Source organism: Vombatus ursinus, unplaced genomic scaffold (genome assembly GCF_900497805.2).
Source record: "Vombatus ursinus unplaced genomic scaffold, bare-nosed wombat genome assembly UNPS02014817.1, whole genome shotgun sequence".
NCBI classification, from domain to species: Eukaryota; Metazoa; Chordata; class Mammalia; order Diprotodontia; family Vombatidae; genus Vombatus; species Vombatus ursinus.
The window spans coordinates 15,194,007-15,206,408 of NW_020954595.1; the positions used below are offsets into that span (position 1 = coordinate 15,194,007).

General features: G+C 58.5%; 1 protein-coding gene across 1 annotated transcript in view; it reads right to left on the minus strand.

Moving 5' to 3' along the window:
• The window catches only part of HEPACAM2 (HEPACAM family member 2), a 27,827-nt gene extending 22,022 nt beyond the window's left edge, over positions 1 to 5,805 (minus strand). The window contains exon 1 of the mRNA XM_027835910.1: positions 5,697 to 5,805. Within this exon, the coding sequence (XP_027691711.1) occupies positions 5,697 to 5,784 (88 nt within the window). The 5' untranslated portion in view covers positions 5,785 to 5,805. The remainder of the gene's footprint in view (positions 1 to 5,696) is intronic.
• Positions 5,806 to 12,402: the final 6,597 nt, after the last annotated feature.

The window sequence follows — 12,402 nt, forward strand, 5'->3', positions numbered from 1 at the left end:
TCAACTGCCCTCACACCAGAGGGGCTGGTCCTCCCCAAACACTCCATTCATGGTATACACATACACTTACACACACACACACACACACACACACACACACACACACACACCACACACTCCCAGCAGCCACAGGGGAGAGCCAGGCTGTAGGTGTTCGAGCAGCCCTGAAGGGTTTGGCCACCCTCACACCATCTGAAGGTTTTGAAGAAGCCCAGTGACTGCCTGGATTGATGCCTCAGGAAGATTACTTGCTCTTTGCTTTGTGTGTAACCGATGATCAGAGGCACAAAGTGTGGTTTTTCAGCTAAAGGCCTTCTCTGCGGCTTGTGTCCTAGGGGTTTGACCACAGAGTGTTGGTGGCTTCCTGGGCCCCACCCATCAGAGGGATGAGGGAGAGGACAGCTAATGGCTTTACTGACTGTCATACCTCCCCCCAGCCCCAACTGGCTGAGTCTCACCACTTACTTGGGGAGAAGGTGCAACGGTCTTTTGGGGGGAGAATTTTGTACCAACTGTTCCTGCTATCCCGCTGTAGTAAATACTCCTTACTAAAAACTACTTAATCCATCCATAAACATTTGTCAAGGGACTACTGTGTGCTAGGCCCTGTGCTAAGTGCTGAGGATACAGAGAGGGAAAAAAGACAGTCCCTGCCCTCAAGGAGCTTACAATCTAATGGAGAGACCACACAGGTACAAACAAGCTCCACACTGGAAAAAGAGGAAATACCTAACATAGGGGAGGCCCTGGAATGAAGAGGGGCGGGGGGAGGCTTCCTGTGGGAAGTGAGAGTTGAGTTGGGACTTAGAAGAAGCCAGGGAGGTCAGTCGTTGGATTGAGGAGAGAAAGCATTCCAGGCCTAGGGGACAGTCAGAGCAAAATGCCCAGGGCAGAGAGACGGAAGGTCTTGTTCATGAAGCAGCTGTGAGGTCCCATCACTGGAAAGGGAGGAGGGGGCTGGGTAATGAAGGCTTTGAATGCCAAAGAAAGCATTTTGTATCTGATCCTGAAGGCCATAGGGAGCTGATGGAGTTTATCCTATGGTCTGGCAGACTAAATGATTCTCAGCGGCTCATTTTGGGAGGAAGCAATCTGGCCTCATGATGGTTGCAGTAGAGAGTGACCCCTGACCCATTGGGGCACCCCGAGAGCTCTGAGGGGGAAACAGCCCCTTCTTCTAGCGCCCAGGACTTATCTGTGAGAGCGGGAGACTCATGGGCTACAGCCCTCTGAGACTTAGCCGGGCTGCCCCTGATTTCTGAAGCAAAGGGAGGAGTTGGGACCTCAGAGGTGCAGCTGCCTCCCCAGCCGTGCTAACACCCTTGTGAGCTGAGCCCAGAGCCAGGCGGAGCTGGCAGCTGAGGGTGAGGGACAAAAAGGGAAAGGTGGGGAAGAGACGGGCCACTGGGCCTCTCCAAGAAGAAGTCGCTGGCTTTGTCCACTGTGTTCCAGGGTGCCTGTCCAGTAAGGACACTCCAGCATCCCGGGCTGTAGCTTTTATGTCTCCTCAGACATTGAGAGGCCAGGGGTCGGCAAGGGATAAACACAGGTTTAAATTAGGGCAGAGTCAAACCTTTGCCTGGATATTAGGAATTTTCCCACTGGGGGCTCTGGGCTACTGTGACTTAGCTACCAATTTTTCCTCTGATATAAATTCCCACAAAGCAGAAGAAACCTCTGGGTTCTATTGTTCCTAGGCCAAAATACAAGGTGATGGCTGCCCAAGGGTGTGGCCGATCCAGAAATGAGGGCGTGGGGAGGATCTGCTGGCCAGCTGTGCCTTCCACAGAGCCGCCCAGAACCAAGTGGCCATGTTTGTAAAGGCGGGCCGCTCTGTGCTTACTTAGCAGAGTTCTTTCAGGAGGCTGGCTAGTGTGGTGTGGATGGAGGACTTGGAATCAGAGTCTTGGGTTCAAATCCAGCCGTGGATCCTTCCTAGCTGCGTGACCCTAAGCAAGTCACTTCCCTACCCCAGTCTGTACAATGGGGCTAATAATCACACCTACCTCCCAGGATGATTGTGATGCCTCCCAAACCTTACAGTTCAACCTAAGTATTAGCTATGATGATTTTGTCCCAGACTTATTCGGTGAGCCTCCAGCTTTTCCAAGAGCTGCTGCCAGGTTGAAATGATGGAGACCTCCACCCAGCTGTGCCTCAGTTTGCTTTGGGGATTTGGGAAGGGTCACCACTCAACAAGCCGGGCAGCCCTGGGGGCTGAGAGGGGCCCCACTGTTTAGTGCCAATGATGATGAAGAAGAAGAAGAGGAGAAGGGGCATTCTTGACAGTGGTGAGGAGACTGCAGGGCCTGGAGTCAGGAAGGCTCATCTTCCTAAGCTCAAATCTGACTTCAGACACTTACTAGCTGTGTGACCCTGGGCAAGTCACTTCACCCAGTTTGCCTCCGTTTCCTCATCTGTAAAATGAACTGGAGAAGGAAGTGGCAGACCACTGCAATATCTCTGCCAAGAAAACCCCCAGTGGGGGCCTGAAGAGTCTGCCAGGACCAAACAACAATACCACTCTCATAGCGCTGACCAGAAGCGCCCACCGCGGAAAGTTCAGCATTTGCATCAGGACCGTATCCAGTCACATTTTATCTGATTATAGGTTTTTTCCAAAATAACAAGAAAACGAATTCTGTGGATGACCTTTTAAAATGGTGTTTCCTAGCAACAAATTAGCAAGGAAGCTGCTGGGGTGGATTTCACCATGGCAACCAGCGGCCTGCTGTCTCTGCTTGAATATTTTCTACCTGGAGATACCAAGAAGCTGGGGGGGAGGGGAGGCCAGACACACAGCGATTGGAAGCTCTGTCTCTGCGGACCGCTGCGGCTGCTGCCGATCCGCCCTCGTTTACAGGAGAGACGGAGACGATGGGGGGTGGGGGGGGCGGCGGAGGCCCGGGGTGCTTTTAGTGGCTGTGCTTGCAGCACAGAGAGCCTCGGATTCTCGATCAGCTCGAGGGACGCCAGGGCGCCCTGGCCTTCCTGCGACCGGCTGTCAGCGCGCCCCAGCGCGAGGGCATCGTGCCCCCGGCTCCGAGAGTGTGCGGAGGCAGATGCCTCCTCTAAAGGGGCAGTGGGTCCCCAGTGACCCATGGCTAACCACGGGGCCACCCTCTCTGCCTGGCTTACTCTTCGAAGACAGAGCCTGGCAGCCAGGTGCCTCTGGCTCCTTCGGATCGCTGCCAGGGCAGGGCGGCGGGGTGGTGGGCCCTCCCTCCCTTCTCTGGGGCTTCCTTGCCCAGCCAGAGCCTAGGGCCTGGTCAGGTGGGAGCCAAGGGCCCTTTGGCCCCACGGCTGCGTGTTTTCCAGCAAACAAAGAGCTCTGGGAGCCCCCGCAGCCCTGTGTTAAATATAAACACTGTGCGGGGCCCCGAATCTCCTGCCCCTCCCAAAGTGACCGCTGGGCACCTGGGGCCCCAAACACTAGGCCCTCCCCTCCGGATCTGTTGATAGAAAACAAGGTCCGGAGTGGGCTGGGGCAGGGGTGGGGAGAGATGAACTGGGGAAGCCCACTGAGACCCCGGAGCTGGGCTGGTGGGGATTTTCCTCCTCCCTCCAGTTTAGAAGAGAAAGCACCTGGAGCCCAAGTGCCCGCCCGCTCGCCTCCCGCAGCACCGCTCCTGTGGGGAGGTGGGCAGGGGTGCGCCGCTGCCCCGCACCTCACCGCCCCCCGCCTCACGGACGTCGCTCACTGCCCCTCACCGCCCCACTCCTTCCTCCCAACCCCGCACCTCACCGACCCCACCTCACGCACCACACGGCCCCCGTGGGGAGGCCGGCCAGGGCCCTGGGACCCCGGATGGTGACTGGGCAGGGGCGGCAGGAGCCACTCAAGTCGGTGGCTCCTCGGCAGCTCCTTTGAGCTCAACCCATCAGACTAAGTCACCTAGACCTGTTCCTGGAAGGGGAGGCCAAACAGGTGATCTTGGGAAGGGAAGGGGAGCCTGGGGGTCCGAATCGTCCTGGGTGGGGGACTCCGGCCTGCCCCCCTTCCCTGTGTACACACAGTAGGCACTTTGTGCCTGTTGATGGCTTGAATGAAATGGGGTATCCCGGGCTGTGACCATAGGAGAGGGTCTCCAGGCAGAGGCCAGTCCTGGGTTTGTGGCCTGGTACAGGAATTTTATGCTTTCTGGGAGGTAAGCTCCGGCCACTTTTCTGGCTGGCAAATGGAGAAAGCAGGAAGTGGCTCCATATCCATCGCACACTTCTGGGAGTTAAGGACTTTCTAGGATGGCCTATAGGAGAAGGGCTGCAGTGTGTATGGGTTTCATCCAATGCGCTTAATGGGACAAGATTTGTAAAGCACTCAGGAGGCACTTAATAAATGCCAGTCCTCCCCTCCTCCCACTAAGGGGCAGGCACTGTGCTCAGAGCTGGACCTGGGTAGGGGCAGCAGAGCCACAAAAAGCAGGCATGGTGGGGGTCCCTCCGAATCAGAACCCCAACGTCTATGGGACAGATAGCCAAGGGGCACCTAAAATGCTTTGGGCTCATGTAGGGCAGAACTAACTTCTCGCTAGGGAAATCTGGCTAGGCTTCCAGGAGGAGTCAGCTTTGGCACTGGGCTCCAAGTACCAACTGCAGCCAAAGTCTAGCTACACATCAGAACGTGTCCATACCTAAACTCTTCCCCCCCACCTTCCCTATTGCCTTCAAGGCCCCCTCCCCCCCGTGCCTCAGGCTCACAACCTAGGAGTGATCCCGGGCTTCTCAGTATCTCTTATCCCATTTCCAATGTGGTGGCAAGCATCACTCATGTACTCCCCCTTCTCTCCTCGGACACAGCCATCCCCCGGTGCCTGCCTTCGTCCCCACACCTGGACTAGTGCAATAGCCTTGGCGGGGGGGGGGGGGGGGAGGGGTGCTGCCTCTAGTCTCTCCCTACTCCAATCCATCTTCCACTTAGTCACCAAATTCTGACCAGGTCACCCGGCCCCTCCACTCGCCCCCTACTTAATCTCTAGCGGTTCTGTGGCCTCCAGGATCAAATACAAACTGCTGTGTTTGGCGTTCAAAGCCTTCATAACCCTTTCTATCTTCTTCACCTCACTGCCCAATGGATACTCCTGGCTTCTGGCTGTGCCTCAAACAAGACCCTCCATTTCTGGGCTCCAGGAATTCTCTCTGGTGTCCCCTGCAACGCTCTTCCTTCCACACTCCCCAACCCCAACGCTCTCCCCCTGGCTTCCTCTGAGTAAAACCCCAGCCCCTCGAGGACCCCTTTTGGGACCACGCTTCCCTCTGCTAATTATGTCCTATTGATCCTGAGAGTAGCTTGGGGTGCCTCTGTTAGTGCACTTCTCCCCCCTCCCATCCAGTTGTGAGGTCTTTGAAGACCCTACTGGTCTTGCCTTTCTTCATGCTTGGTGTGGGGCCTGGCCCAGAGCAGACTTTTGGTCAGTGCTGGTTGACTGACCCGGGCTACCGCCCCAACTCTGCCCCACCCCAGACTCTGGTACAGGAAGAGAGGCCTGACTGGGGCCTCCAGACCCAGTACCATTGGCCAGCAATGCCGGCCGGCTCCTGGCTAGCCCTGGGGTCTAACTTCCAGACTGACCCTGGGCTCCAGCCCACTCCCAACTCCCAGGTGCTGAAACACGGAGACCAGAGGGGCAGGCTCCCGGGCTGCCAAGGCCCCACCCGAAGTAGTCCAGGAGCAGTCCGTGGGGTGCAGGGGGGCTTACCTAGAAGCAGGTAGTATAGCTGGCAGTGCAGAACTCCCCTCCAGTGCCTGGGTCGGTCAGTGGGCTCCATGCCAGCGGCTGGGCCCATGGAGGCAGGGCCCTGCTCCGATGGCCCTTTGCTCCGGCTGACAGCTGCGGATTGATTTGCTAGGGAAATGAGCCCTGAGATAATCACTCTCTTCCCTCTGTGATTTGAATATGGCCTGTGTGTGTGTATACAAAGGACAGAGGGGGAGGGCTGAACACCTGTCAGACAGAAGGGTGCCTGCCTCCCATGGCCAGGGCCTTGACTTCCCCGGTCCCCAGGTTGCCGTGGGGGCTGAGGCACAGAGAAGCAACCCTTTCATGGGATCATTTCATACAGTGCAGGTGGAAACTGGGCAGTGCAGTGGTCAGCGAGCTGACCTGTGCAGACAGGTGGAGCCCTGCTCTGGGCCCCTCATCCCTGCATGGCCTGGCCACGCCCCTCCTCTCTCTGGGCCTCAGTTTCCTCTTCTCAGGCCCTCCCGGCTCCTGGGACCCCTGTGTCCACCACAAGAAAAAGCTCACAGTGGATACAAATTTGGCTTCTGGTTTTCTGAGTGCATCTGTTCAGGGAGCCCCATGGCTCTGAGGAGGGTGTCAGCCTGCCCTGTGTGTCTACAATCCTCCTGGGCCCCCTGCCTGGACTAGCATGAATCCTGTCTCCAAAAATGCCTGAGCCCCAGCCAGGAGACAACCAGGGGGCCAGAGGCAGTGGTGTGGAGGCTGCATTAGGGCTTGGCCTAGAAGAAGGACTCTGTGGGGAGGGAGATTGTAAAATCCTGGAGGACAGAGGCTGTCTTTGGTCTCTCTTTGTATCCCAGAGCTTCCCATGGTGCTCGGCACATAGTAGGCTCTTGATAAATGTTTATTGATTGATTGTCTTTGTCAAGGGGACTGTTTCATATCTGTGCTGACTGCCCGTGACTGACTGGCGAGGCTGGACGGTGCTGGGGGTGGGGGGTGGGATGGGAATTGGCAAAGCCTGCCTTATTTGTGGGCCATGGCTGAAAGGGCCCAGAACTGACCTCTCAAGTGTGGGCCTCCCCATGGGCTTCAGACTGCAAAAGGCAGCTGGGAGACAGCAGATGCCCATGGCCTCTAAAGGGGACCCTAGGCCACTGTGCTAAGGGCCCTGTGGGCTGGCATGTCCATTGCTCAGATCCCCGCTACAGAAAGTCTGGGTGGTGGTTTATAAGCTCAGACCCTCAACACGGGCAATTAGCCTCACCTTTCTTTAGGTTTGGAAACACCGAGATCCCTTTGGCCAAGGCCAAGGGTTTGAAGATGGTCGAGGGACTGAGGGGTTTCTGAACCATTGTCCGAAGGAAAGGAAATCAGAAGGGGCTACTCTCTGGACCACCCCCTAGGCAGACTGAATGTGTGGGAGTGGGGCTTGGGGTTCTCCTAGAGAAAAGGGTGTGGGATACTGGCCCCTCGTGTGTGGGTAGGGGGTTGGGTCTTCTCAGGTGGATGGGGTGCGTGGGTGGGGCTCCCTCAGAGAGGAGTATGTTGAGGAATGGGTCCTTGTGTATCTGTTTGGGGGTAGCGTCCTCTCAGGTGGTCACCAGGAAACCAGACATGTGCACGTGAATTTTGAGCGTCAGCTGAAATGGGGGATTGTCCTTTGGCCTCCAGATGACAGTAATAAAAATGAGGACAGTGCCACCAACCCTGCGTGGTTGGTGTGCAGGTGGCGAAGAGCTCTGGGCTTGGAGCCCAAGGTCGGGGTTCAAGTCCGTGCTGGCCACTGTGGGCCCTTTCTCCCCTGCATACGGATGAGGTCGGAGGCTGCCCAACCCCTGCCCTCCTGGACCATGGCCCACTTGGGAGCCACCAGGAAGCCCTCGCAGAATTCCCGTGCTCAGCGTCCCTAGGTAGGACTGGATCCCGGGTCTCTGCCTGCTCCCCCTGCTGCTGTTTTGGGGGCTCAAACTTGTAGCTTCCTCCTCAGCCGGGCCGCCAGGTTCCACAGGCGCTTGGGGATCCTCCGGCCCCCTCGTTCCCCCGCCCCCACCCCATTCCCCCGCCCCCACCCCATTCCCCCAGCTGTCACAGCCTCAAGGTGTGAGAGGTCAAGGTGGCTCCTGGGGGAGGGGGCCCTCCCACATCCAGCCCCGCCCCAGGCGCTAGTGCATCACTCAGGCCCAGCTCTCACCCAATCCAGACCCCGCCCAGCTCCTCGGCCCCGCCCACACCCAGCCCCCGTTTTCCGGCCGCTCCCCGTCTCCCTCTGGCCTCGCCCGTGCTTTGGTCCCGCCTCTTTTCCTTTCCTCTCCACTCTCCGAGCTAGCCGGAGCTATGCCCCGCCCTCATTTCGATGCTCTCCACTCTCGGGCCGGCTCGTGCCTTGGCCCCGCCCCCTTCTGGGGCCTTCTCCTCTCGGCGTAGCCCACGGGTCCCTCCCCGCCTCCGGCTCCTCCCTCCCCGTACCGGCAAAGCCCTTCCCGCGGTGCCTCTCGGGAGTTGTAGTTCAGGCCTGGGAAGTGTAATTCCGACTAGCGTCCTGTGTGCCTCGGTGAGAACTACGTTTCCCGGCATAGCTCACGCCTCCACTGCGGGTCACGTGAGTGTCCACCATGGCTTCCTGGTGCGGCCGAGGCGGGCGAGGGGCCTGACCCGAGCACCCCCGAGGTGTGCCCCCGCACCTCAACGCCCCGACCTCGGGGTCGCGGAGCCTCCTCCCCCTCCCTCCCTGCCCCCCCGCCCGCCCCGCCCCCACCATGCAGAAGATCAAGTCCCTCATGGCCCGCCAGGTGAGTTGGGGGCGCGGAAGGGACGGAGGACAGAGGGGGGCCCCCGCCTAGACAAAGGCGCGGAGGTCAGGCCGTGGGTCTGCAGGCCTCCAGCCCCGCCCTGGCTCCTGGTCTCCTCAGGCCCCGGCTCTTTCCCAGGACCTCGCGCTTTGTTTTTCCGGGATGTCAGACCCGGCCTGCCTCAGTGTCCTCCAAGGGCTGCTGGGAGCATGTGTGGGGAAGGCTTGGCAGGCCTGGGGCGGGGGCGCGCCTGGTTCACTTTGGGCAGCCAGACAAAGGGGCGGAGAGCGGCCCATGAGGCTCTGCCACGGGCTCCCTTGGATCCAGATGCGAATTGACCTTTTAAACTGTGTTCCAGGGTCTCAAGAGCCCCCAGGACAGCCTCAGTGACCTGAGCCCCATCGAGAACCTCCGGCTGCCCAGCAAGGTAGGTCGCAGGGCCCCCCACCAGGTGCACCCTCCCTACCCTGGTCCAGATCTCGGTCCCAGCTGTGGGCGTGGCCCTGGCGCTGGTGCCTGCTGCTCGTACAGCCCTTTATGTGCCCGCGCACGCGCACCGGCACACACACCCCTCCTCCCTTTACCTAGCTTGCCTTTCCTCCCACCTTGCACAGGCACGGCGCTTCACAAATAGTAACTGCAGCGGAGGACACTGAGGCAGGCCGCAGGGAGGTGACGTGCTCTGTGGCCCCCGCTAGTCAGTGCCTGACGTCCTTGTTGTTGGACCGGCCACTTGGCAGGCACGGTCCGTGCCCCTTCTGTGCCCAAGGCCAGGGGAGGCTGGCCTGCCCTAGGGGAGCTTGCTCTCTCTCCCTTGGCATCGGCGCAAGAGGCGGCCCCTCCCCGGAGCTGGGGTCGTGGGGAACCTCCAGACCCCCTTGGGGCAGATGTGGGGGTGACCCAGCGGCCCTCACAGTCCCAGGGGGTCAGGAGGAGGAGAGCACCGGGCCTGCACACCGGGCGCCTTCTCCCTTTGTTGGATGGGCGGCCTCCTGAGGGCAGGGAGCTTATATGCGGCGGCGTTAGCTCAGTGCCCGGCACGCAGTAGGAGCTCAGGAAACGTCTGTGGTGTCATGGTGTTAGCGTGGTGCCCAGCACCTAGTAGGAGCTTACGAAATGTCGTAATGTTTATTAGCTCAGTGCCCCGCACACAGTAGGAGCTTAGGAAATGTATGTTGTGTTGTATTGTAGTAAATCAAGCTGGACAGCCCTCTGGGGATTGGTTGGCAGGACCTGGTCATGGACAAGGATTGTGTGGCTGATCAGACAAGGAGGGGGCGCCCCTGGATCTCCAACCCATTGGCATATGGGAGGTTATTGGCATGGGGGGCAGAGGATAGAAGCAGGGAGATGGATTGGGGGCTGTGTCAGTGGAGAGGCAGAGGCAGAGATACGCGGGAGTCATGGAGAGAGATGGTGAGAGACGTACGGAGAGAGAGATGGAGAGAGACAGGGAGGGCGCGGTGTTTCAGGTGCTCTGCCGAACCTTGAGGATACAAATGCCAGCCAGGGGAGAGATGCCCCTGCCTCCTGGGAACTTGCACTCTAACGGGAGATGTCACCCAAATGGGAGGGTGAACAGACTGCCTGGGCTCTGGGCTGCAGTGGGCTGGGCTAGGCTTAGGCCCCGTGGCGATCAGGGCGCTGTGAGCACGTCTCTAAAGGGAGGTCAGGAGCGGAAGTCATCCTGTGCCAGCGTCCTGGCCTGCTGAGAGGGGAGAGGGCACGCGAGAGCCCAGCCCGCAGACCGGGGAGCCTGGGGGGAGGAATGGCGACGTGCAGGAGAGAAATCATTGCACAGAAACAATGCCGAGAGCAAGGGTTCTCGAGGGCGGAGATGGGCTTGTTTTTTGTCTTTATGCCCCAGTGCCCGGGCCCATAGTGGGTGCCTTATCGGCCCATAGTAGGTGATTTCTCGATGCTTGTGGAATAGAATTGTCCCTGTGGGAGCAGAGGGGACCCAGGAGAGAAGGGAGGCACCTGGTGGGTGTTTCCACTGAGGGGGCTGAGAAAGGGCCAGTGGGTGGGGGGGAGTCATGGGAGAGGGCATGCAGGTGGACGGGGTGGGGCCGGGGTCACTGTCCAGGTCTGGCGGTCTGGCCTCTGCTTGTGAAGAGGGGGCTTAGGCTGCAGACCTTTCATGGTCTGAAGAAGCCAGGCTTGGCCTTAACGGCCGCCCGCCCGGTGGGGGGTTGATTGAAAGCTCCTGGAGGGCAGGGCCGCCACTGCACAGGCAATTTTCTCATTCTTCTCTGGGCCTGCCTCCCCAAGGGATAGGACGGAGAGGCCGGCGTGGCTGCCGGGGTCTCCTGGGTCCCTCCTGGCACCACCGGCCCGAGGGTCCGGGCCAGTCCCGGATGGGAGAAGACCGCTGGAGGGCACCGAGAGCCCAGGAAGGTTTGGAGCCTGGGCTGCCACCGCCTCGAGCCGCCTGCCAGAGCCGCGGGCTCCCCAACTCCCCCACCAAAGCAGGAGCGAAGCAAAGGGATGGGGAGCTCACCTCCATGCAGGGTTGGGAGCACAGATGGGTAAACTGAGGCCAGGGGAGAAAGAGACTTGTCTGTGGCCAGATAGCTAGCAAGCGCCAGAGCCGTGATGAGACCCTATCTCCCAGCGCCCCCCCTCAGTCCCCGCAGACCTCCCTTGGCCTTTCTCAGCCCCCAGCCCCCCATTGTCTTCTCCCCGACTCCTTTGGTCCTCCCCCCGCCCCCAGCCCCCCTTATCCTCTCTCCGTCCCCCTTGTCTTGCCCCCTTCGTCTCTCCCAACTCCCTCTTCTCCTCCCCTGGGGCCCCTGCCCCCATGAGCCCTCTGTTTTCTTGCCTCACGTTCTCTGGTCTTCCTTAGCCTGCCTTAGGGATGAGTTTAATACGAATGTATCAGTGATGCATCCTGGCTGTTGGGTTTTTCTGTGTTTTTAATTAAGAGTCTGATCTAACTTCCCTTCTTTAGAGCCATTGGGCCCCGGGCCTCCATAGCATTCTTGGATACTCTGGGGAATGACAAAGGCTCCTCCCCCCGGATTTGCTCCGGGTCGGGCCTGGGACAGGGCGTGCGCGGGGTCAGCCTCTGGGGGGCCGTGACTCAGAGCGTCTGTCAGGGAAGATGACGACCAGAAACAGCAGAGCCAGGTGCTGTTTATTTCTTTACAGGTGTTATTGTGTAGGTATAAGTAATTATGGAGCCCCGCAGGGGATCTGTAGTTCAAATCCGGCTTCAGACACTTCCTAGCCGGGTGACCGTGGGCAAGTCACTCAGCCCTGTTTGCCTCAGTTCCTCCTCTGTAAAATGGGCTGCAGAAGGAAACATCAGTCCATTCCAGCATCTCTGCCAAGAAAACCCCAAATGGGGTCCCAGAGAGCTGGACACAACTGAAATGATGGACCGACAATTATGTGTTTATGTTACATGTTTTTCTTGATGTCTTTTGGTTTTTGATATCACCGTAGCTTCCCCAAGGATCCCTCCTTCCCAGAGAACCATCCAACACATAGGATTTCTTTAAAGATGAAAAAAGGAAAAAATAATCTTGGATGCTAGAGGGCCTGGACCCTGGAAGCCCTGAGTTCAAATCTAGCCTCAGACACTCACCACCTGTGTGTGACTGGGCAAGTCACTTAGCCTCTGTCTACCTCAGTTTCTTCAGCTGTGAAGTGGGTATAATATCAGCACTTCAGCTGAAGTCATCATTGCAATGCTTAGCCCGTGCCTGGCCTAGAACAGCTCTGTAAATTCTTGTTCCTGGGTCTCCCGCCCCAGCCCCTCCAGCATTTGGGGGCCAGGTGAAGCCCAGCGGGGCTTGGGTCTGCATTTATCTTCATTCTGATGATTTGGAGCATTTTTTCACATGGTTGTTTCTAGTGTACAGTTCTTTCTTTCTTTCTTTCTTTCTTTCTTTCTTTCTTTCTTTCTTTCTTTCTTTCTTTCTTTC